The 23594-nt window shown below is 40.1% G+C and overlaps 1 protein-coding gene across 3 annotated transcripts in view; it reads left to right on the top strand.

Moving 5' to 3' along the window:
* The window catches only part of LOC136445847 (G patch domain-containing protein 8-like), a 196899-nt gene that overhangs the window by 111591 nt on the left and 61714 nt on the right, over positions 1-23594 (top strand). For all 3 annotated transcript variants that reach the window (XM_066444017.1, XM_066444016.1, XM_066444018.1), the window contains one exon: positions 19577-19649. In XM_066444017.1, coding sequence (XP_066300114.1) covers positions 19577-19649 — 73 coding nt within the window. The remainder of the gene's footprint in view (positions 1-19576; positions 19650-23594) is intronic.

Genomic DNA, 23594 nt, shown 5'->3' with positions numbered 1-23594 from the left:
CTACCGCCATCTCGTTTCTACACTACTTGATGTAATATCTTTGTCGTTATTGTTTTACGTAGATGTTTGTACATTGTCTCTGTTGTTCCTTTTTTAATATGGGCCCGCGGCCTGAGCCAAAGAATAAATAAATAAATAAATAAAGATATATATAATGGTTAACAAATTGTGACTGGAAATTTTATCACGAAAGTTCATTAATTTTGTACCAGTAGGTACCATAAATGTTATCAAATATAAAATGCAAAATGTTAATCTTTATTGGTACAGTCTTTGTTGAATGATGATTACAAACATGAAAATGTCTTAAACCTCCACTACATAGGGGTGTTGCTTCAAGACTACTATAAATGTTGTTTCAGAAAGGGTTGAACATAACAATAGAAGTTGATTTGCAAATTCTTGCTTGAGGGCTAATTGCAACATGAAACAAATTGAACGTATAAGAAACGATGTATATGAAACTCCATATAAAAAGGATACAGACAGTGCATGTTAACAATAATCATCATCATCATCATTCCAGGGTATCATCACTCCTTTGGAGGAACCCCTCCCTTGTCAGACTCCAAGTTTTCCTCTGTCGAGCGGTTCTTGGCCATATACTAGTAGGGTCCATGCGCCCAGTTGTTTAGTTAGATTGTCACTCCATCTTATTTTGGGGTGCCCTCTCCAGGTCTCTTCCAGTCTCTTGGTGTCCATTCTGTTGTTCTTAGCGTCCACCTGTTGTCCTGTAGCCTTGTTATATATGTCCTGCCCAGCGGTGTTTTGCTGTATTGACAGTTAACAATAAATGCAAGCTTTATTCCGTGTACTGTATATTGTCCAAGCGTGTACCATGAACCGCGATGCCCACAAAGAATCGTGCTGCACTTTGAACGAAACGAGGCTCCCGCGTTCCTTTTCGTTACTGAGCACGTTCATCAAGATGGGGAGTTAAGCCCCAAGGTCAAAATCATAGCTTAAGTACCCAGTCAAAAGTCGCCGTAACCATTACCCGTAATTGTTGTAACATTAAACCACAAGTGGGGTCGGAATGTTAGGTACAAAATGATCGTAATAACCATAAATTGTGGTGATTTGTTGCCGCCGAGATTTGAACTGTAACATGAGCGCAGAACGATGCTGCACATTATGGACGGTATCAATCAACGAGGGAACAGAATTAAGGGCAGACCCCGATTAAAGCTGCACTGTCTTAATTAGGGACGAACCAAGACAGATCCCGGGGGGAGTAATAAAAGATTATGTCGTAAAACAGGTAAAATCCACTAACATAATTCCACCAGGGTACATAATTCCACCACCCTAAAAAGATCTCCAACCCAACGTCCACCAGTATAAAGCACTCCTGTATATCTAAACTGTGCACACCTAGCTGTGCTGCAGTAGAGATCTCTCAAACCCACTGGTTTTCAAAGTGGTGGATATATGAAACCCAGCAGATTAATGTTAATGGAAGTTGATAGTGTCCAGACAATTAACTGAAGCAGCATTTTACTCAGAACACCTTCATATTTGCATCGTGCAGATATATGTAGGGCAAGTGCCTGCATCTTTAATGCCATTATGATAGTTATGCCTTTAATCGTAATAAATGTCACTGTATTATGCAATCAATCTAATCTAATAATTATTAACTGTTATTATAATTATTAACATTATTATTATTATTATAATTAGATATTTATTACAATTTATAGTATGATTATGAAAATGTTTCTAACAAAATTGCAAGAACCTAATAGATGTATAGGAATGCTTTTTCTTTTAGAAAAAGAAATGACTTGTGGATGATCCCTGGTGAAATTGGCCTGGGATTATGAATGGCTGTTTTTGTGTGTACTCCGATCCCATTTGGTAATTGATAGGCCTCGACGAGGAAATGAAATTAGTTTGTAGAACGGCCTTCATGACATTCAGTACATGGATTTATCGTAGCCAATTCTTACCGTCCCTCAGGTACTGCCCAGGTTTTCAGCAGAAATCTCAGTACATGGATTTATCGCAGCCAATTCACTTTTCTCACGCGGCAGACATGATAGAAAGAAGACAAAGCCAATGAGGCAAAGCAACAAGAATAATATACAGAGTAAGATTTCCTCCCAAATCGCACAAGTTTTGAAATATGATATTCAATTATCAATTATCATAACTGGTGTAATGCACAGCAATTTAGAGCCACATTGGCTGATCCCATAGTCCTGCCCTTCTTCGTAAAAACGTAGAAATGCCAAATAAAAACAAAGAAATACAGATATTCAACGGAATTGCAGCCACTTCCTCATTAGTCGATTTCCTAATTATCATGTAATCATTGGCTGAACTGCTAATTGTGATGGACAGCTAGGATTGGTCTAATGTTTGCCACAATGGTCTCGTTTTCATTCTATCATGTCTAGATCTGCCGCATGAGAAAGGTGTATTTTCACTGTCCCTCGGGTACAGCTTTGGTTTTGAGCAGAAATCTCTGTACAGCCACACCAATTTCATTTTTTGTTTGATAAAAAAATGGATCAATGGCTTGGACATAACGTATGACATTGCAATGGATGACACTCAAGATCATACTTCATTTTTTTTTCTGCCGAGAAAGTGTTCGGATGTGATTTATATCACAGCGGCTTCCGTAAACCAACATGGACTGACCTGCCAGTGTTAACCAACTGCTGCTCTGAAATCCCTCGACTCCCCTTTCAATTTCGTCGACACTGTCTGAACTCTCACGTATGACATTGATCTTCTCTCCGCCTAATTCTGACGGCTCCAAGGGAGGCGGTATCCCGATATGGGCCATGAGTTTATTTATTGGTTTCTGGAAAGGCAAACGTTCGAGTCCTCAAAGGAATCCACCACCTACTGGGATGTCTCAACGCAATTACGATTCAGGAAGTTTCGGATGCTTCAGCCCCTTTCCTTTGAAAGATCGGTTCGATGTAGGCGACAACAAAGGAACGGTGTTCCCCCGTTGGGATCGGAACTGACAGCGTATGGATTTTTTTAGGGCTAGCGAGGATTTTTGTTGTTATGGTGCCTACTCTCAATAAGGCCGGACAAATTGAAGTACCTGTTTAGGCCGTCTGTTATTTCTGTTATCTGAGAAAGTCAGTCTTAAACTGTAGTTTCTTTTAACCTTCTCCCTGCTGCTATCTAATAGAGAATGGGGTGCCAAACAGCTACTTCAGTGTGCTAAAGGTTTTTAAAACACACATAGCTGAAGGGAAAATATTGCTCATTTCAAGGATTTCCAATTGTGCACATCACTGACTGTAACATACATTTGTAATTACAGAAAGATAGATGATTGTATGATCAAAAACAGTTGTTTAAAACAGACCTTCATTAAATCTTCAGCTATTTTCTTTCTTCATTCTGTTTTGCCAAAGAAAATAGGTTTCAATGAACACCTCATCATGGTATTGGCTCAAACTATCCTCATATCGAACATCAATTTTGAAATCACAGTTATGACAACGATATTGATTTATGATATACCATGCACCCTATCTTGTTTTCATATATGCCTTACCATTATAAAGAAACCTACTAGTTTTCGCCTTCAACTCGGTGCTACAACTTTCTTCTGAACAAGTTCCAGAGCTTATACAAGCACTTTCAAAACTGGTGTGCTCTGATACTTGTTTGTCATGTTTAAAAAGTCAAAACTGAATCTTAAATCACTGAACAATTCTTAAAGCGTGCCCCGTAGTTATTCCTACGAGCCCAAACAGATACGGGGATTAAAGTCCTATCCTACTTGACTGAAGACAAAATTGCATTTCAAAGTCTAATTCTCCAGTTTGCCAATTAAAGCAGCAACACTGCAGCAACAGGGGTAACACTTGGCTGACCAAACTTGAAAATTATGCCTCTGGCATTTACTGCTATTATCATATCATTCTTTGGGGTGGCCTTTCTGACTCTTATGACCTCTGAATCTGTAGCTTTGGTTGCATGATTATGATTAGCACAAAGATATCTTGCTTTTCTCCTTTGCTTTTCTGATGCAGATGGCATAGATTAGATTTATTTATTAAGTTTTTTCAACCAAGTGGAAGGCATGGCAGAACAGGTGGTCCTTGGCAAATGATTTTATCGTTATTCAAAATTAATGTCTGTGTTGTTGTTATTTGTATTCTTTGTCATTTCCTTTTAACAGGCTTAGTTTTAGGTGCTTTTGGCACTACCAATCCTACCTTAAACAGACAGTCCACTAACTAGTCACTGACAAATAAAACCAATACCCAATTTAGCGCCATGTTGTACCAATAGAGAGGAGACAAAGTAAAGATGTAGAGTCTTGATAGATTTATATTTGGAAAAGAAGAGCTCAGGTGCAGAATTATTGAGCTGTGTGGCTACGGTAGTAGATACTGTATTACCAAACCCTTAGGATACGGACACGCTTGCGTATTTTCTGCAATTAACACCTTCTTCCAATCAATGTGCACTTTGTCCCGACTCCGTAAAAGGGACGGGAGGCAAAGACCCGAGAATGGGTGTTTCCGATCAAAAACGGGGTTTGGGAATTCTAGGATGCAAATTTTTTAACACATCAATCCTAGGTTGGTAACTCTGGTACTTGAAGACATTACTATTCCTTGTTCTTTTTTTCAGCTGGGCCACACCAATTTAATTTCTTGGTTAATATATTTTTAATTTTAGCCAAACAAAATCATGAAAACAGAAGGGTGGGGTGAAAACTTGCACCTGACCCTGTTCACTCCCTGATACTGTTTGCACCAAATTAAAACATTCCTCTGAGATTCTCTTTTCAAGTTGATTTTCCAATCTAGCATTTAAAAAAGTTTTTTTTTTTATTCCGTTAACCAAGAAAATAAATTGGTGTGGCCCTGGTATTAAATACTTATCAGTGGGTACGTCCACTAGTTTATTAGTTATTTTGCACATCATGCAAATTGGGGATATTTTACTTCTGAGGCTTTCTCCACGCTTGTGTCCACATGCAGCTCATACTGTAGTGGGGAGGGGGCAATCTTGTCCTCTTGCTACCTCTCCATGCCACCCAATCATTGCCTATTCCGGTACGGTACTCCCAGCCAGTCTTCAACTGACTGGAAAATAGAATTTTCCTATTTTCAGCCGCTACATTTTACAGCAATTGCGCATCTGGTTCCATCCTGAACAAACTACCCAAATGATTTCAGAGTGGGTAATTTGAAACAATCTTCTCACTGGTCAATAAATAACTAGTTTATGGTAATTTTGCACATCCAAGGCAAACTGCCATAGAATACCAACTGAGTTGGCAATGGTAGTGTTTTGGCGAATGTAGTGCGTTTTGGTGAATGTAGTAGAAAAACCATATTGACTCAGAGTGGGTAATTTAAAACATTCTTCTAACTGGTCAATTGATAACAAGTTTATGGTAAATTTTCACATTGAAGTCAAACTGCCGCAAAATACAAACTAAGTCGGCTACAATACCATTTTGGCAAATGTGGTTAATTTTGGTGAATGTAGTAGAAATCTTGGTTGCATACTCCAAGTCCCCTAAAAGACAACTTGGTGCATTTAGTATACATGGCATGTTTTAAAGCTAAATCCATGTCTAATTCCCCTTAGAGGGGGGATTAAGGTAATGACCAGTGTGAAGTAATAGCCTACATTAACCAGTCTTCAATGGATGTTTGGGATAGAGAGTTTTTTGGTACCTTGGCTTTGATGTAGAGGGAAGATTTTCTCGTCACGCACAGTGATTTCTTTGTAAAGCTGTTACATTAAGCCTTTGCTGCATTTACTGCGATTTGTAATTTGTCGACCCTAAAATTTACTGCTCAAAGCAGCATTCATGGTTGTAAGTCATTAACATTGTATGACTGAAGTGAGTAGCCTCTGTATGATTAGAGGTTTTGTCAACTCAGTAGAATACCAATTTTTATGCCTGACTTTGAACCAATGTTACACTATATTGGACCAGGTCTTCATCAATTCCCCCATTTGTTTTAGAACCAGAGAAAAGTAAAGATGGTCCAAGAAATCAGTTTGGCATTGCCCTGGCCCTGGTTCTCATAGTTTTAGACTTAAGTGTTTATTAAAATAAACTTGCATTTTACAGATTCAGAAAGAATTTGCTTAAAGCAGAATTAAACACGCCTTTTATAAATCTTGGATGTAGAAAAATCGAATATTAACATATTCACTTTATATTGTATCAAAGCTGATATGTCCAAAGCATGCAGTTAACTTAGTGTCTCTCCTACATGTATTTACCAGCTTCAACCATGACTTGTGTACCTTTTTTCATATCCCTATTGTCGTGTCCATTTAGTTCTATGATCCACATCAATTCTAGTAGACAATTGCTTTCCCCATTGCTGAATCGTGTTGCAAGAATTATGATGAAACAATGCAGCTGACAACTCTTGCTTGAAATCATGTATAGCCCCATTGTAGCTGCACAGTCAATTATTTTTACAACAGGAAATTCATAATATTCAGCTCCGACCTTTACCTTTCTGTCATATTTCCCGTCAGTGAAAGAACTGTAAAGTAACCATTTCTGGCTCAAAATGTTCTTTGAAAGATGCGTAATGCTTTTATCACATGCCAACAGCTGACCCAGTTTTCAGCATTTCCTCGTGATAAATCCGGTGCTTTGTTTTTATTGTCTGCATGCTCGAAGGGACGGTCGTTCTCGCCTCATGTAGCGCAGCGTTGATAAACACCTCTTAATACCCCCCGTAGGCGGGAAGACATGAAATATACATAAACTGTACTTAACTACACCAAATGTCGTTTTCACGAAAGTCGCTATATTGCTACAATGGGACACTTTTGGGGCACTTATGGCTCTGATCGTAAATCACGGCGAAATGATGGTCGTTGCGCCGACTGGGCGTGCAGATTCTAAGTGCCACCACTCCATGAACAATAGCTCAGCTTACAAAAGAACTATTACATTTCCAAGAGCGTTGGATCGTTAACCACGGAATAGAAATGTTTCAAGGCAAAAAAAAAACTTTTACAATTTACTGGTTAGCTGTAGAACTATAGGTCAGCTACTCCTTTTACTATGTGCGAGCAATGTAGAATGGAACCGGACATAATCTCTCATTCCATTTTACTCCCCTCTAGCTTTACGATGGATCATCCCTTGGAAGGGACTTATTTTCTAATGATCATGAGCGAGTCAATACCGCTAGAGCTCGGCTGGTGGGATTTCTATGGGATTGAGCATAATGAATATGGTAATCTCGGAGAGCCCACTCCTCGTACTACCTCCCCCCATTGGAATATCTAATGCCACTCCAGTCACCTCCAGTCAGAAGGATTCCACCGGTGCTGGATCTGAGGGTGGAACAAGTGGATGGTAGATTGCAGCTGACAAGTAATCAATCGCTAGCATAGCATTCCATAGGCCAGTCAGAGATGGCTAAGGCATACATCAGGTTGCAGTGTGTGGTGTTCTCCGAGGTATGTACAGTACATGTATGTAGTCTGAGCTTTGTTAGAGGTGGGGTTGATATTTTAACCTTCTGCCTAATTCTGTAACCAATAGGGAGTTGGGTGCCAAAAAGGGACTTCTTCAGTGTGCTAAAGGTTGAGGGCATTGGATGGTCATTGCACCTGCTCCGTCAAAAACTGGTAATAATGATTAGTCAGAGTGCATAGAGTGTGAAGTGGATTGGTGCTAGACATATAGGAATGTGTGAGTTGGTACAAAGCCATTATGCTGGTCATAAATATATCATTCTCAAATCTATCATGTCATGCGGTAATTGATGTGATCTTAATTGGGGAAAATGGTTGCCTTTATTTGAATAGGAAAATGTCTGGAAATTTCTATCGTGTAGCTGTGTCTTTGGTTGAACACATCAGTTTATTTTTCCATATTCATTGTGAAATTTTAAGGTTAATTGATCATTTACTTTTACTGCAATACTTTCTAACATGCAGTTATTTATGGAATCAGTTTTCTGACCAAAAACATACAAGTACATGTGTATAAAAGAGCATTGTAGGCTAGTATAGACTTGTTATTTCATTCGCTCCAATTGTAAGGATTTACATTATTAGTTATAATTATCTGTCCTTGTTTTACTTGAGCTTAGCAGGAAAAAGTGGAGTTACTAGTATGATCAAGGTTCAGGATACTGTGATACAAGATAAATGTGGTCCTGTGATACGAAAATATGAATTTGGTAAGAACAGTTCGTGATTCAGCACCTAGGATAGGGCTGGTCACCAAGTCTGCCTGGCCAACTAATGCTGAGGTCACATTTCCAAACCGGAGCCTGGCCAGGCTGTTTGCATGAACAAAAATTAAACAATTCATATCAAGGATATACACAAATTGTGCTCTGATTAATTTTTTGCAACTTTTGTGTGTTTTATTGTCTTTTAAATCATACTTTTCGTTCCCGCAAACTGCCTGGCCGGGGACCGGGGTTGAGAATTGTGACCTTAGCATCAAGGCTGCTGCAAAGAGTTAGGTTGCAAGTTTATAGCGACGACATACCAGGTCATTTACTTAATCTTGATGAAGGGTGTGTTGGGTTCTTTGTTGTGGATCTATGTCTAGTTAGGCCACACCAATTGAATTTCTTGGTTCTCTAATCTTAAAAGAAATAATGCTCGCTTGGAATATTAACATGAAAATGAGTCTGATGGGAAGTCTGTACCTTGGTACACACAGTTTTAGGGAGTGAACAGAGTTAGATGCAAGTTTTCCTCCCAACACTCTGTTTTCATGATGTCTACTTGCTAAAATTTCTTGAGAACCAACAAATTAAATCGGTGTGGCCTTAGATTGATCCGTTACTCTGCCAGTAGAGGTGACTTCTCTCCTTGTTAGCTATTACACAATATAGTTGGCTCAAATTTTGAATGCTTGAAAACAGATCCCCACAAAATGTTCCCGAAGATCTCCTATAACCAATGATAATGACAGTTCAAAATGACCCTTTTAGCAGAAAGGCTTCGATGGCAAAGATTACCCAAGATCATCTTTAAAAGTGTCTTTCCGGCCCGGTGATCCTTTCAAACCCTTCCAACTATATGAGCCAATCTGACTAGTGTTATCCCCCAGCATTGAACTCTTCGCGTCGCCTCGTACTTCCCTCAAATTGCTCTGGACATGAGGTGGTGAAAGCCTATCCTTCCTGCCCACATCCTTTATGGACTAGCGTGCCCCCAGGGCGGGGACGCCTATCAGCAAGTGTGAAGATAATCTGGGTGTGATAGAGAGTTAATACATGAGTAATGGAAGCACCAGGCATGCTATATAATACCTAATGTTAGCATCTGGCCAACGAGTACAGGGTAATAAAAGACTGCCGGCACATGGGCTGGAACGGAATTTCTTTTTCATGCTTGATACCCAGCTGTCTGTTGGGTGCAGTGTAAGTGGATAAAACCCTGGTAACAAGAGGATATAGTGTGTGGTGTAGTGTTGAGGGCATAATAGGATAATGTAATGCTATCCACTTCAAAATCCATTGTCAAATGTAGTGATTTTTAATCAATAGAAAGGCATTAGCTTGGGAGCACAAGATATACAAAAAGTGAATTTCTTAAAAGATGCTTCAGAAACCTAAAGGCACAGAGCCAGCAATAAACTGTTATTATAACTGGAAATTTTAAAAGAAAAATTAGGAAAACTTTTAAGTTAATGTGGATATGAATAAAACATGAATCCAGTTGCCTAAAACCTATTAAAAACTGTGTAAATTTGTCTATACTGTGCAGTGTGCATAGCAGCTTCCAGAAGCTTGTAATATATAGAAACCTGTTATATTAAAAACGTTGCTATCATGCAGATACATTTGGGAAAACTTGATAAATTGCTCAGATGCTAATATATGTTTCATGTTGTTTCATGTATCTCAACCACTAGTAATGATTAGACAAATGTGTTCTAGTTCTACATTATTGTAAAGTCTCCATTGCTGCTTTCAAGTGGCTTATATAAAAAGATAAAGATGTTTCAGATATTATAAATATATAGAGGGGCTTATATAAAACAAAACCTAACAAGCTCCAGTGTTGACACCATTCATTATTGATAAGATCTATCTATCAAATCTAAGATTAACGTAGGAAAATATTGAACAATATAATCAGAAGCCTAGCAGACAGGAAAATCAGTTCTTTACTTCTGTAAGGCTAAATCTATATTCAAAGTCACATTTAATAGAACACTAGTTCTGGGATCTTTGCTTCTGTGACGCTAACTCTATATTCAAAGCCACATTCGAACCCTAGTTCTGGGACCTTTGTGTTGTAGCTTCCGCATAAGTTAAATGGATCATCGCTTTCCAAATCACAGTACCTCTGGAGAAATCCTCTCCTGTGTCTCTTGATTGTATAATTGGTAGCGCGCGGTGATGACGATATTGTGCACCGTAACTGTATATCCGGACCAGCTGCAGATGATGCCTGTATGTGTGCTTAATAACACGGCCTCTTGTCTGCACCTGCCAGTATGCCGTGTCTTTTAGCTAGCATGGGGTCCGGGGTCTTTTGGACTCCCTACACTAAGAAAACAAGGAAATTAGACGCCTTAACTTGCAGTGGACACCCATTGGATGCCATGTTTCCCTGATTTTTAGGACTGCAGCCCTTTCAAGTTTAGGTAGCAACGACAGCCAGGTTTTTGATGCTCAACTTTCTGGTCCTGAAATCAGGTTGCAAACCACTGGAAATTAGGATTTGATACCCAATGTCACCATTCTGTCAGTATGTTCACATCACCGGCTGATTAGAGAATCTATGCACATCATGCAGGTTTTTACAGTTGTAGCTAGGATTTATAGACAGGGAGTCCCAACATTTTTTGAGAGGGTTGGCAATCAGAAGTAAAGGCCCCAGTATGCTCTATGGATTAGAAATAACATTCTAACCTTCCAGCCTTATTAATTTACATGCTGTCCCACTGTCTTATATGAGAAAAAAATTCAATGTTCAGTGTATGTGCGGGGGGAACTCATGTGAATGTGTAAAAAAATCCTTGGTTTTCTTATTAGTGTAGGGACTCCAAGAGACCCTTGGACCCCCTGCTAGCTTAAAGCCTGCCTGCCAGGCTGCCTTGTCATGTGAATAGACTCTCTTATCAGCTTGTGATGTGAATATACTGACAGAATTGTGACGTTTGGTTTGGGTATCAAATCCTGATTTCCGGTGGTTTTCAACCCGATTTCAGGATCAGAATGGTCCACTATCATAGAATGATAGCTTATTGTCTCTTGATCATTTTTATTTATGTTGTTCTATTCTATGTCATGATTTTGCGGTGGAGAGGTCATTGTGAAGACGAAACCACCGCAAACATTTTAAGATCTACAGTACCGCAAGAGATTAGATGTGACTGATTCTGGATGACAGGTCCTCTGTGTAGGATGATGTGCATCAGACTGTTCTAACCTCATCAGTCGGTAGGGCCATGTTCATACGATTATATGGATGACATTGGTGCGCATCAATTTGGTACGTTTTAATGCAAAAAAGATGTTTTCGGCCATACTGTAAATCGTACAAAGCAGCTGCAATATGAGCAACTATATACTTTAATTTGACAAAAGAAAGTGTTTCGGAAAATGGATATAACAGAATGCCAAAGTCAATTCCAGGTGTTCAATATTGATACAATTATATGGACGACATCCTCTGGGAATCCCAAAACTGATGCAAGCATCCAAATAAAAAACATGCACGCGACTGGAAAGACTTGCAGTCTGTAAGACAGGACTTTAAAGCCTTGGTCTACTGTTAACTGCAGTAGAATGTTTCCCCAGTACAATGGACCTGAAATGCTGTACATAGTGTCTGTCTTCTCTGTCACAACCAGTGATAGATTAGCTCTTCAGTGAGCTCAACTGGATCGAAGTCACCTTTTTTGTACCTTTCTTTTCTTTTGAACCAAATGAATGTGACCAATATTCTCCCCCGTAAGCAGACGACATGAAAAGAATGGTTTCTCACCGGTGGTTTCAGGCAGCCAGGCAAGACTATGCCCAGGAGGGTGAAAAGATAGGGCAGCTCAATGTCCTACTCCTGACAGTGATTGGCACTGCTGTAAGGCTCAAACCACCTTCCCGTGTGACAGAGGCAACATGGGTGAAAGTTTTTGTGAAAAGCGGCATCATTTTTAGTTTCACTGCAAGGTGATAGTTTCTCAAGCAACTGGATAGAATTTGGAAATGGTCAGACATTCCAGACAGCTGTCTTTTGTCAGACATAAAGGAAGACCTGGAGTAGCAAAATTCTTTCTTTAATCACTGATGAAAGACAGCAGATGCCTTGGGTTTGAGAGCTCTCTAGTGCAGCACCCTCCAGGTATGCACAGTTAAGATATACAGGAGTGCATTATACTGGGGACATTGGGTTGGAGATCTGTTTGGATATATCTTTTCAGGGTGGCGGAATTATGTACCCTGGGGGAATTACATGTATGTTAGTAGATGTTAGCTCCTGCGTTTTTACTAGTAGGGCAATTGCAACTTTTGCGAAAGTTATTTTAGTATAGATCAAGTGACAGCGATATCCCCGAAACTCCACGGATCGTGACATCAATTTAGCACAGCCCGATGAATCTTACGCGTTGCCATGTTTTTAAGATGCCATTGCCTTGATTGCTATGATGGCAGACGTACAATAAAGGGATGGGAGTAACGAGGTTGGAGACGCCTGCATTCTGACTTTACTATGATCTCTAATCTAGCTATCACTATGCAGAAGTGGGAAAAGGATGATAACTTTTGATGGCCGTGTATATAAAACATCCTGATCCGACAGTAACTGTGCCTTAGTTACAGTGATCATAAGCTAGGCTGTCACGTGTTGCAGGCACGAACTTTTTATGGAAGGTTGTTAGGAAGTTAGAAGTGGTTGCACTTGTATAATCTCCAAGCAGATGCAAGGATACGGCTTTAGTTAGAAGAGGAGGGCTTAGTTACAGTGATCATAAGGCTGTCACGTGTTACAAGCGTGAACTTTTTATGGAAAGTTGTCAGGAAGTTGGAAGTGGTTGCACTTGAATGTATAATCTCCAAGCAGATGTAAGGATACGGCTTTAGTTACAGAGATCATAAGGCTGTCACGTGTTGCAAGCATGAACTTTTTATGGAGGGTTTTCAGGAAGTTGGCAGTGGTTGTACTTGTATAATCTCCAAGCAGATGTTAGGATACGGCTTAAGTTAGAGGAGGAGGCAAACCGTTAAAAAATAAAATACTAGAAAAGAGAACCATTGTTGCAAAAACAAGCATAAAACCCCAAGAATAAGCAGGATCCTTACATCTGCTTGGAAATATAACTAGAACTGATGACATACATGTGTAGAACCTCCAAGAAATGTCAACTGTTTGTATCTCAGATAAACAGTTTTGTAAGATATTGTTACTAGAACTACAGCGACTCTTTTTGAGAGGATATGTGGGGAAAGTAGTTTTAGGTCAGGGGATTCAGTATTGATGGCTCTAGAAATTTCATGCCATATATACTTCTTTGCAAAATGCTTCATGTACATTTGTATTTCTTCCTGCTGACGAAGCCTTTTTGTATTGCTTACTTGGTTAGGAGCAGGTATAAGATTAACAATGTCTACAACAGTATGTAATTCCAAACTTTCATCTACTCTTTGAAACGTGCATGTTTCCAACGAAAACTGGGCTTCAGTTTATGTACATGATGGTACAAGGCTGAGAAAATCGTGTTCTTCAAAGCCACTTTTTCCATTTCCTCTTCCGTAAAACTGAACAAGAATAAGCCGGATCCTTATGTCTGCTTGGAGATTATATACTGTTTGTATCTCAGATTAACAGTTTTGTATGAGATTGTTACAAAAACAACCTCTTTTTGAGAGGATATTCGGGGAAAGCAGTTATTATATACCGTAGAATTGATGGCTGTAAAATAGTTTCATGATGGTACAAGGCTGAGAAAATCATGTTCTTCAAAGCTGCTTCTTCCATTTCCTCTTCCGTAAAACTGAGTAAGGGATCGCTGCAACATCTTCTGAGAGCTTCTTGATTGTTTCACGCCGCTAACGACGCCGTTATTATGCATACTTGTACTTAACCTTGCCGCGTCCCCTTATGGCGAAAACTCCGGGAATTGCAAAATCGAAAGCCGACGTAGCGACCCGCCGCAGAGCGTCCATTAGAATGATCATATAAATGTGATTGCAGTTCTGGAGCAATCATATGGGTAAGGACGCTCCGCATAATGGCCGGGAAACCCGGATAGCATCACTCTTCCACTTTTATGGAGAATCCAATGCAAAGAAGTGCAAAATCAAAGGGCGGCTGCTTTGATTGCATCAGGACTTGAGATTTAATGGGAGCTCTCGCTGGCACATATTGATAGCATAGGGTGTCTTTATAGCCATCGTTTCGGCGCAAGTAGTCGAAGCCGGGTGCTGTTTACCTTTCTGGAATGTTAAATACGGGCTCGGAGCAGGTCAATGGCAAGCTGATAGGGTTGATCGCGGGAGCCCCGATTCTGGACAACTTTGAAGCCAGGTGAAAACGAGACCCTTGATATTTGAACGAGCTTCAAAAGGCGGAGATCAAGGGACCTTTGGCCGACCTGTGCCTATTTTCGTTGGTTGGAATTAGAGGTCAAGTCCCGGGAGAAAATGCTGGACTTTGTTTTTTTATGAATGGCACAGGCCTCAACTATTGAAAGGATTATCTAGGTTTGGTCATTCTAGATCTGATTTGAAAGGGATTTTCATAATTGATGTTTTAAGTTAGATATTTCCATAACTGCAAACATTTATGACAGAAAAAAAGATATTCTGAAATAAACAGGAGCATTTTCTTTCAAATAACATTTCTTTTTACCTTGCAATGTAACTGCATAATTTTATGTAGTCGAACTTGTAATGTCACAGTTACCCATTGCGTTTCCCAAGTTTGAAAGAACTTGACATGTATTCGTTACTTTTGGTATTTCACATCACAGATAAACAATGAGGTCAAATAAGATAAGTTTGTGAGCTACATCAACTGGGAAATAGCAATAATATGACTGTTAATCACTCAACATGACAAAAGAAGGAGGAATGTGATTATGTCAGTTTAATAAAATAGGTAAAAGTAGGAACCTGGTTACCTAATAGGTATAACCAAAAATCACTCATGCAAATAAAGCTTCTGGCAATATTTTAGAGTTCTCAAAGTCAGTTTTAATACGAGCATGCAAACAGTTGAGAAAAAAATACTTGTCACCAAAGACAAGTTTATCTGTCTAACATTTTACCCAAATCTTACCAAAAAGACTTATATATCCATGGCGCAAGGATTATTTATTATTCAAACAAACTGAATTGAAAGCAGCACTTCCAATTCAACCAGCATGTCCCCCTTGTACCAGCGTTTCCATCTAGCGGGGAGACTTGTGTCGGATGTAAATTACTGCCTCGCCTTTGATTTGTGACTACCATGACTACGCCACATCTCTACAACAGTGCGGGCTCGAAACTTTGAAGGAAAGGAGGAACAACCTCTGCCGAAGATTTGCTACCAGCATGGAGAAATCAGAGAGAACTGTAGACCTGTTGCCCCCAACCCGACTAGCATCACATGGACGTAACCTCAGAAACTCAAAAACTCTGTCTCTGCCTACTACTCGCACCAGTAGGTTTAGTAACAGCCCAGTTCCATCACTTCTAAGGATACTAAATGAAACAAAATGACACTGCTGCCTGAGAAGTATTATGTTATGATTAATGGACTTAATGTTGTACATGTGTGTATTCGCTTTAGACGTAATAGTATTTTAAAATGACAAAATGGACAGAGTCGATTTTATGGCAATAAGTGCAATAAGTGCAATAGTTTTGTGAGTAAATGTGATTGATGTGATTTGTTTTATTGAATGTCACAATAGACGCAATTCAGTCTACAAATGTAGTACTGCAAGTTCTGTTGATTAATAAAACCATTTTTGATTGATTGATTGATTGATTGATTGATTTATACAAGGTCATTTTTTATAGACGTGGACGCTGCAACGGGGGATCAGATACGAGCCCTCTCCCCTCCCCGATCCCAGATTGTGGTAGATAGAGAACCACTCTCCCCCATCCTTTCACATCAATCAATACCCTCGGCAAATAGGAAGAGGCGTGCCGTGCTTGCGGGGATTCTTGGGGATTACTCTGTGGATTTGTAGTGATGGAACTGAGATACTGTCCATCAGGAAAAGGCCGTGTTTGTGTGCCGAGCAGTGCCTGTTTTGTGTCATTTCGATTTGATGGTACAGGGTTCGAGCTGGAATTTTATTCCAGCGTAGTGGTAAATACAAGGTTGCGAAGCGACCAATCTGGGGATGGTGTAAAAGGGGGTCTTGGTCCTCCACAGTGAGGAGATTTTAAAAATGTATGGTGAAAAGTTAGCATAATAAGGTTAATTCTTTTTAGACAACATGTTAAGTTACAAGGATTTTCTTGTGATTTTTTCAGGATCATATCAACATTTTTCATATTATTAGACAGGTAAATTCTTACATAGTACCATAACGCTGGAAAAATAAGCGTAAGGGTACTAATTTAGCCTGATGGTCACAAATGATAGCGTGGTAGCCAATAAAAAAGTGTGAAAATGAAAATCATAACAGCAAAGTTGCATCAGCAGTGGGATGAAATTTGCCTAATTGATAACTTTACTACAGTAACTGTGCAGCAGCCTTGAATTTTTATGGAGTGCTAAATTGAACATTGCCACGTCCTAATTCTAGTTCATATTCGCAAATTACATGTTGCAGAATGAATATTTGATCCCTCGTGACGTGTAAAAACCTTCATGTAAAAACCTTAATGTGGTTTGCATCGGCAACTATTTGATCACTTGTGAATAACCTCACTGCGGTAACCCCAAGTAAAGATGTAGATAATGTAAATGCAGAAATATGCGCTGTGGTTTTATGTTCGCGGTGAACTCTTTTCCGCAAACTTAGAACCACCGCGAAAAGGCGTTCCATTGTGTGACTGTAGCGCTACTACCGTTTCAAACGCAAACTTGAAACCACTGTGAACACTCCATTTTCTCCCTACCCTGAAATTAAATCCCTACGAACATTTCTGCATTTACAGGCGTAAGTATTACTCATGTTTTCATTTCTACCGAGACACAGCCTGATACTGTACAGCGTAAATGCAGAAATGTTCACAGTGGTTTTATGTTCGCAGTTATTTCTGTTTTCTTTATACAGGATAGGCGCACTCACTACTAAGCACACTGCTTTACAGGCATGCCCTGTACGCATTTCATCAGGAACTTAAAATCTCCGCAAACATTTTTGTCCAATGCTGTAGCAGTATGTGACTTTAGCACTGCCGCAAACTTAAAACCGCCGCGAACACACGATTCTCCCCTCAGCACGAAATTGAAACCACGCAAACTTAAATGCATTTACAGTACTGTAAGGTGTAACTCTCCGTCTTGATATTAGTGTGTCAGCAAAATTTTATTGGATCAAAGTAACAAAGTCTGTGGAATTTGGTTTGTGACCTAATTTGAATTCATGAGGGAGAAGTCTTGGCTAGCTATACTGATGAGGTGTGCAATGGAAGGAGAAATAGATTGATTTTTTTCAAGATATTTACTTTGTCTTTTAGGCTATGTATGGCTGTTGTAGTGGACAGTTACATATGGTGCTTGTAGTATGAAAAGTTTCAAAGTTTTATTCCTCCAGTGATATGCATATTTTTCTATACTTTGTTTTCCCATTCCCACTTGCACTTGAGGACTCGGCTAGCTATGCTGATAAGGTGTGCAATGGAAGTCGAAATAGAATTTTCTTCACTAGGTAGAGTTTTCTTGACTAGATATTTGCTGTGTCTTTGAGTCTATATATTATGTATGACTAGTTATGGGTATTGCCAGGGATTTTACCATGGTCAATTTTAAGAAAAGGAGGCCAAATTGATATTTAAAAGATGATAACTTTATTGCACAACAATTAATTGTACAATGTACAAAGTATGGCATCTACTGGTACAAGTACATGTAGATAGTGATGGACAGTTATTATTGCCTGTAGTTTGAAAAATTTTAGACAGCATCATACTAGTTTTTTAACGATTTTTACACCATTTAAGAATACCATTTAGTTTTCTATACTTAGATTTGCTATTTCCATTTGCACTTGAGGACTTGCCAGAACCGTCAAACTGCACATAGGTTACTTTAGCCCTGTTTAAATGTTAGACAGCATCATACTAGCTGTTTTTACTATTCTTACACCACTCATATTTAGTTTTCTATACTTAGATTTCCCATTTCCATTTGCACTTGAGGGCTTGCCAGAACCGTCAAACTAGGTTACTTTAGCCCAGCTAGTGTCGGGAGGAACACTTGTAATGCAACGGCATTGCTTCAGACATAATCCCAGTCGATCTGTATCTACCGAAATGCGGGCAGAATTCACCCCGAGTGTGATCTTTGCCGTGCAGCGGCGGCTAGCTCGGTTGGAAATGCATGCCGGCACGTTGATCAAGTAATCTGATGAGTACGGCCCGAGACCTCCGCACAATTCGGAGAAATTTGGTAGAAGATTGTATTAGATTGGCGGCGAACCTAGGGATTTTTAACAATGAAGGCCCGTAATTGTGTTACTCCCCCAACCTTACTCAATATGTGCACGCAAGAATTCTTTTCCATAGAGATCAGGGTTCATAGTTTTATCTTTGATAGTGTCTATGCAAAGCCATGAATAAAGAATAGATATGATTCCGGGAAAGCCTTGGAATGCAGGGTGCGGGGAGACCCATACTGATGCAGGGATTGTGGCCCGCCGCGTCCATTTCCCATTAATCTCGCATCCTGACTCTGGAAGTGGCAGTAATACCGTCAGTCTGGTGATTTGGTTTATTTCTATCTTTGATCACTTTTCCCTGGGACGGGTGACATAAGATAGCCGTAAATGTGGCATCCTGCAGATCCCAGGCTTAGAGGATGTGGTAACGGCGCGCTTGCCTGTGCATCAAAGTCAACCAAGGCCCATTCCACCCCATTATGTATTGATTATGAGGCTCTAACTATGATGTTTGTTCCCAGTTTTCAGGAGATAAAGCCGAGTTCGGACATTCGCTGCTGACGGAAATGAGAATGCTACAAGACGAGACATGTATCTTCGAAGCTTGATTTGCCCTTCGCGGGCACACATCCCCTTTGCGGGTTATTTTCTCCCCCGCTCATTCGTCTTACTTGTGTCCACTAACTAATGTTTCTTACCCACGGCTCTGACCCTTACTTCTGTTTCCAGCCTTTTCAGGGTCAATAGCAATTGGGACGCTGCCCGGTGCCATTTGCAACGCTCCCAGAACATAGCGCAGACGTTATGTCAGACGTTCTCTCTCCTCGCTGGCTATAATGGCGTCTAGTTTATGGTGGCATTTCCGCTGCTTGAGTGCTCATAAATTCCAGTAATGGCATGTTATTGATTTGATCAATTAAGATTTAATGGCCGTGTGCTAATTGGCGAGTAAGTAGTCCATTACAAGCGGTATAAATTATCCATAGCTGTCAACAGCACTGGCCAGGCCAGACCTCAAACTGTATCAGATTTTCTGTATTTTCGTTGTCGTCTTTTCTGTCTCCCTGGCAACAGGACAACCTGGGACATCGGCTGCTGCAGAAACATGGCTGGCGTGTGGGGCACGGGCTCGGACGGAAAGAGCAAGGTAATTCGATACCGTAACCCTTTGCCATTTAAACTTGACATTTGCCGCGTTCTTTGATACTTTTGCTACCAAGGTACTGGTGAGGGTGGGGGGCAGTGCGAATGTGAAAGTCAAAGTGAAGACTTTGTGGTGGATGAGTCTTGTGAAAGTGAATGCATGAGTGTAGTGTGTGTGTGTGTGTCTGCGTTTCTGTGTGTGTGTGTCTGTGTGTGTCTGTGTGTGTGTGGTCTGGCTGTCTCCTGCTTTAAAACTGAGAAACCCTGAATGACAAAAGCTTAACGTCTGATAATGTGAAAGTCAAAGCTAAGAGTTTGTTGAGGATGTGTAGCAACTTGAAAGTGAATACATGAGTGTAGTGTGTGTGTGTCCCAGATATCAGTTTCTGGCTGTCTCCTGCTTTAAAACTGAGCAACCCAGAGTGACAAAAGCTTGCATGTTGAGGTAAATCCCAGAGGAAATCAGTGCAGCTGTTTCTGTTGATAGGAAGCAGACTGTTTCAGGGCTCGAAGTTAACTATGTCCCTATGTCCCGGGGCCACCAAAATTTGACCTGGGACAACTCAATAATCAATTCGGGACATATTTGGGACAATCAGGGCTCCTGAGTGCCACTGTGCTCCTCCCTTGTGAAACTGTATACTGGTCCCACCCACTGTTTTTGGTGTGGTACTAGTCTTCTCAAAATCAATCATCATTTATCACTCAGCATAGTGAAAGGAAAGCCTGTCCCAGCTAGGCTGTGGCACATGTCTGCTCCCCTGACAGGGGGTCAGCAGAGGGATGGTCACACCTCATTTACTTGATTAAGGTTTGCCCTGCAAGATTAGAAATCAAACATTTTCGGATTTATTCTACCTCCCCAAGAGCCAACGCATCAATGAAGTCTTTAAACTCTGCAGAATTATGCTTTTTCTTTTATAACCTATTGAAATACATTATTTCAGGTTGTTAACAATATTTCTGGTTGTTAACTTTGTTGAAACTTGTGTTTACTACTGAGTGTATATACATTGTACCTTTGTATGTATTATATTTTTCAAATTTCATGCAATTGTCTATTTTACAATACACAATTTTGTATATAACTAAAAAAAAATATTCTAACACAGATTGGCTTGGGCTCAGGTCCTGACTTGAGTATAGGTCCAAACCTGAACATAAACCTCTGGAACTGAATGCAGACCCGACACTAAGTTCATATCTTTGGCCCTGGTTGGGACACTTCAGGACACTTTCGGGACAGTTGAAATCCACTTTTGGGACAATGTTGGGACAGTAGGGGAAAAAGTTAATTTCGAGGCCTGCTGTTTAATCTTGATTCCTTCGTTCAATGAAAGTTAGAGTGTTCGATAGCTTCATCATCTGTACCAGGAGCCATGGCATATTTGATGACTTTTCCCACCTCCCATGGTGATGTCAAATGCAACTCATTATATTGACATAACACATATAAAGCAATAATTGTAGAGCATTTACTGCAAGATAGCTGCATGTCTATGACAGAATTTGCACAAAATTAATGTACATCAACTGTATGCTAGTACCAGAATCCATGGCATATCTGATGACTTGTCCCACTTCCCAAGGTACCGTAATGTCAAATGTAGCTCATTATATTGACCTAACATACATAAAGCAATAATCGTAGAACATTTACTGCAATACAGCTATGTGTCTATGACGAGATTTATACAAATGTTTTGAAAATGAAAACGAGAAAACATTTCTTTAAACTTAAAGCAATAATTCTAGAACATTTACTGCAACATAAATAACGAGAGGAATTCGTTTTCATTTTTAGGCAGTGACTGGTTTAAGGTGCTTTTAGTCTACTTTATGTGTGGAAATTATTACTATGTTTATGTCAGAATTTGTACAAATGTTTTGAAAATGAAAACGAGAGAAATTTATTTTCAGTTTTAGGCACTGACTGATTTGCAGTGCTTTCAGTCTACTCCACATGTGGAGATTGTTACTAGAGGCGCTTTCCATCAGACGGAGATGTATTGCTTTTTCTAGCAATTGTTGCCTTTTAAGCTCCAGATGTGAAGCCCCCTTACATCCCCAAGCAGTGTTCCATGCATATTTATTGATGATCAAACAGAAGATAAAGCCGCCCTCGGTTCCTTTTGCCCTTGCCCGTTATCTGACGCTACCTCACAGTCGTCGATAAAAGCTTGGCCTTCCTTACCATATTACAACATTGTTTTAAATAATTTGGACGTGTTTTCGGCAGCTGGGATGTTGTAAACTGTCCGAATGGTTTGTAGATGTAACGAGCACCTCATATAAACTGCCAGGGAAACCTCCCTGCTGTTTATGATGGAGCTTAGTTACTTTACTGAAGGTATCAAAATTCATCAAGGACGCAGTGACCTTTTTATCGTCTCGTTAAGATGGAAAGATTGAGTCGCCTGACAATGTCACAGATAATCAGTTGATCTCTCAGTATGCCAAAGTTTAATTCTTTTTTACGACTAAATTTCAGTTTGGGTATGAAGAAAATATTGGTCACAAAACAGTCATGAAAATGAAAATAATGTGCTGTTTAGCACACTATTTTGCTCCCCCCTCCCCCTGTATATACATTTAGAGAGGCCTTATTAATACCACTGTCAGCAGAAACGTTTTGTAAAGCAAAGATGACCAGCTACAGTTATATATAAGCTGAAAATAGGCTGTTTAGCACCTTTTTTGCTCCCCTCTCCCCCTATATAATATACAGGTAGAGAGGCCTTATTAATACCACTGTCAGCAGAAACGTTTTGTAAAGCAAAGATGACCAACTACACTCACTCACTCACTCACTATCCGGTTTAACGTCTTCTTGTCCCCATCATCTGGGGGTTTGACGTGCTTGCATGCTGATGGGGGAGCTTGGTGACAGCTCGCCAGGTGCCTCTGTCCTGTGGGTCTGCATCGTGTAGGTTGAGGTGGTGGAGGTCCTCCTTGATCTTGTCAATCCACTTCCTCCTTGGTCGTCCTCGTGGATTTCGGCCCTCCACAGTCATGCCGATGATACAGTTATATATAAGCTGAAAATAGGCTGTTTAGCACCTTTTTTGCTCCCCCCTCCCCCTATATATACATCTAGAGAGGCCTTATTAATACCACTGTCAGCAGAAACGTTTTGTAAAGCCAAGATGACCAGCTACAGTTATATACATGCTGAAAATAGGCTGTTTAGTGCCATTTTTACTCCCCCCTCCCCCTATATATACAGCTAGAGAGGCCTTATTAATACCACTGTCAGCAGAAACGTTTTGTAAAGCCAAGATGACCAAGTACAGTTATATATATGCTGAAAATAGGCTGTTTAGCACCTTTTTTGCTCCCCCTCCCCTTGTATGTACAGCTAGAGAGGCCTTATTAATACCACTGTCAGCAGAAACTTTTTGAGAAGCCAAGATGACCCGCTGCAGTTATACTTCTTGCTTAAGCTTCAATCCCTCGCTGTCTCTCTGTCGTTCAGTCATCCTCCCTGCCTGAAGGAAACTGCAGCCTGCCCATCCGTATTCTACCACAGTTCGAACTTTTCCTTCAAGATGGGATATTTATCAGTAAGCTGATTGTGCGGCTGGCTAAATAAAATTGCCAAGCCACTGGACCAGAGCAGCAAAACCAATGGAGAGAGCTAATAGTCTCATCTATTTTGTGTTTGGGGTAATCCCTGGGCACGTTTGATCGGGATAACCTACCTTGTGTATTACAGAAAGGTATGGTGTCTGTACGGCCATGTATGTGGAAATATTAGGTGTGCGTTTTTTTTGGAATGGTGTCGTTACACTGCTGGAATGACGCTATGGAATGTAAGATAGATTAATCAACTTCAAATAATTCATAGTGCAGATTTGCCACCAGTTTTTGAAATGTGGGTGACAGAAATTTCTTTTTGTCGCCTTGTACGTCCAAGAAACTCTGATAATAATTTTTTTGGATATTTGAA

This window comes from Branchiostoma lanceolatum, chromosome 12 (assembly GCF_035083965.1).
Source record: "Branchiostoma lanceolatum isolate klBraLanc5 chromosome 12, klBraLanc5.hap2, whole genome shotgun sequence".
Lineage (NCBI taxonomy): Eukaryota > Metazoa > Chordata > Leptocardii > Amphioxiformes > Branchiostomatidae > Branchiostoma > Branchiostoma lanceolatum.
The sequence above is the reverse complement of the archived record's forward strand: the minus strand, read 5'-3'. Positions and strand labels throughout refer to the sequence as shown.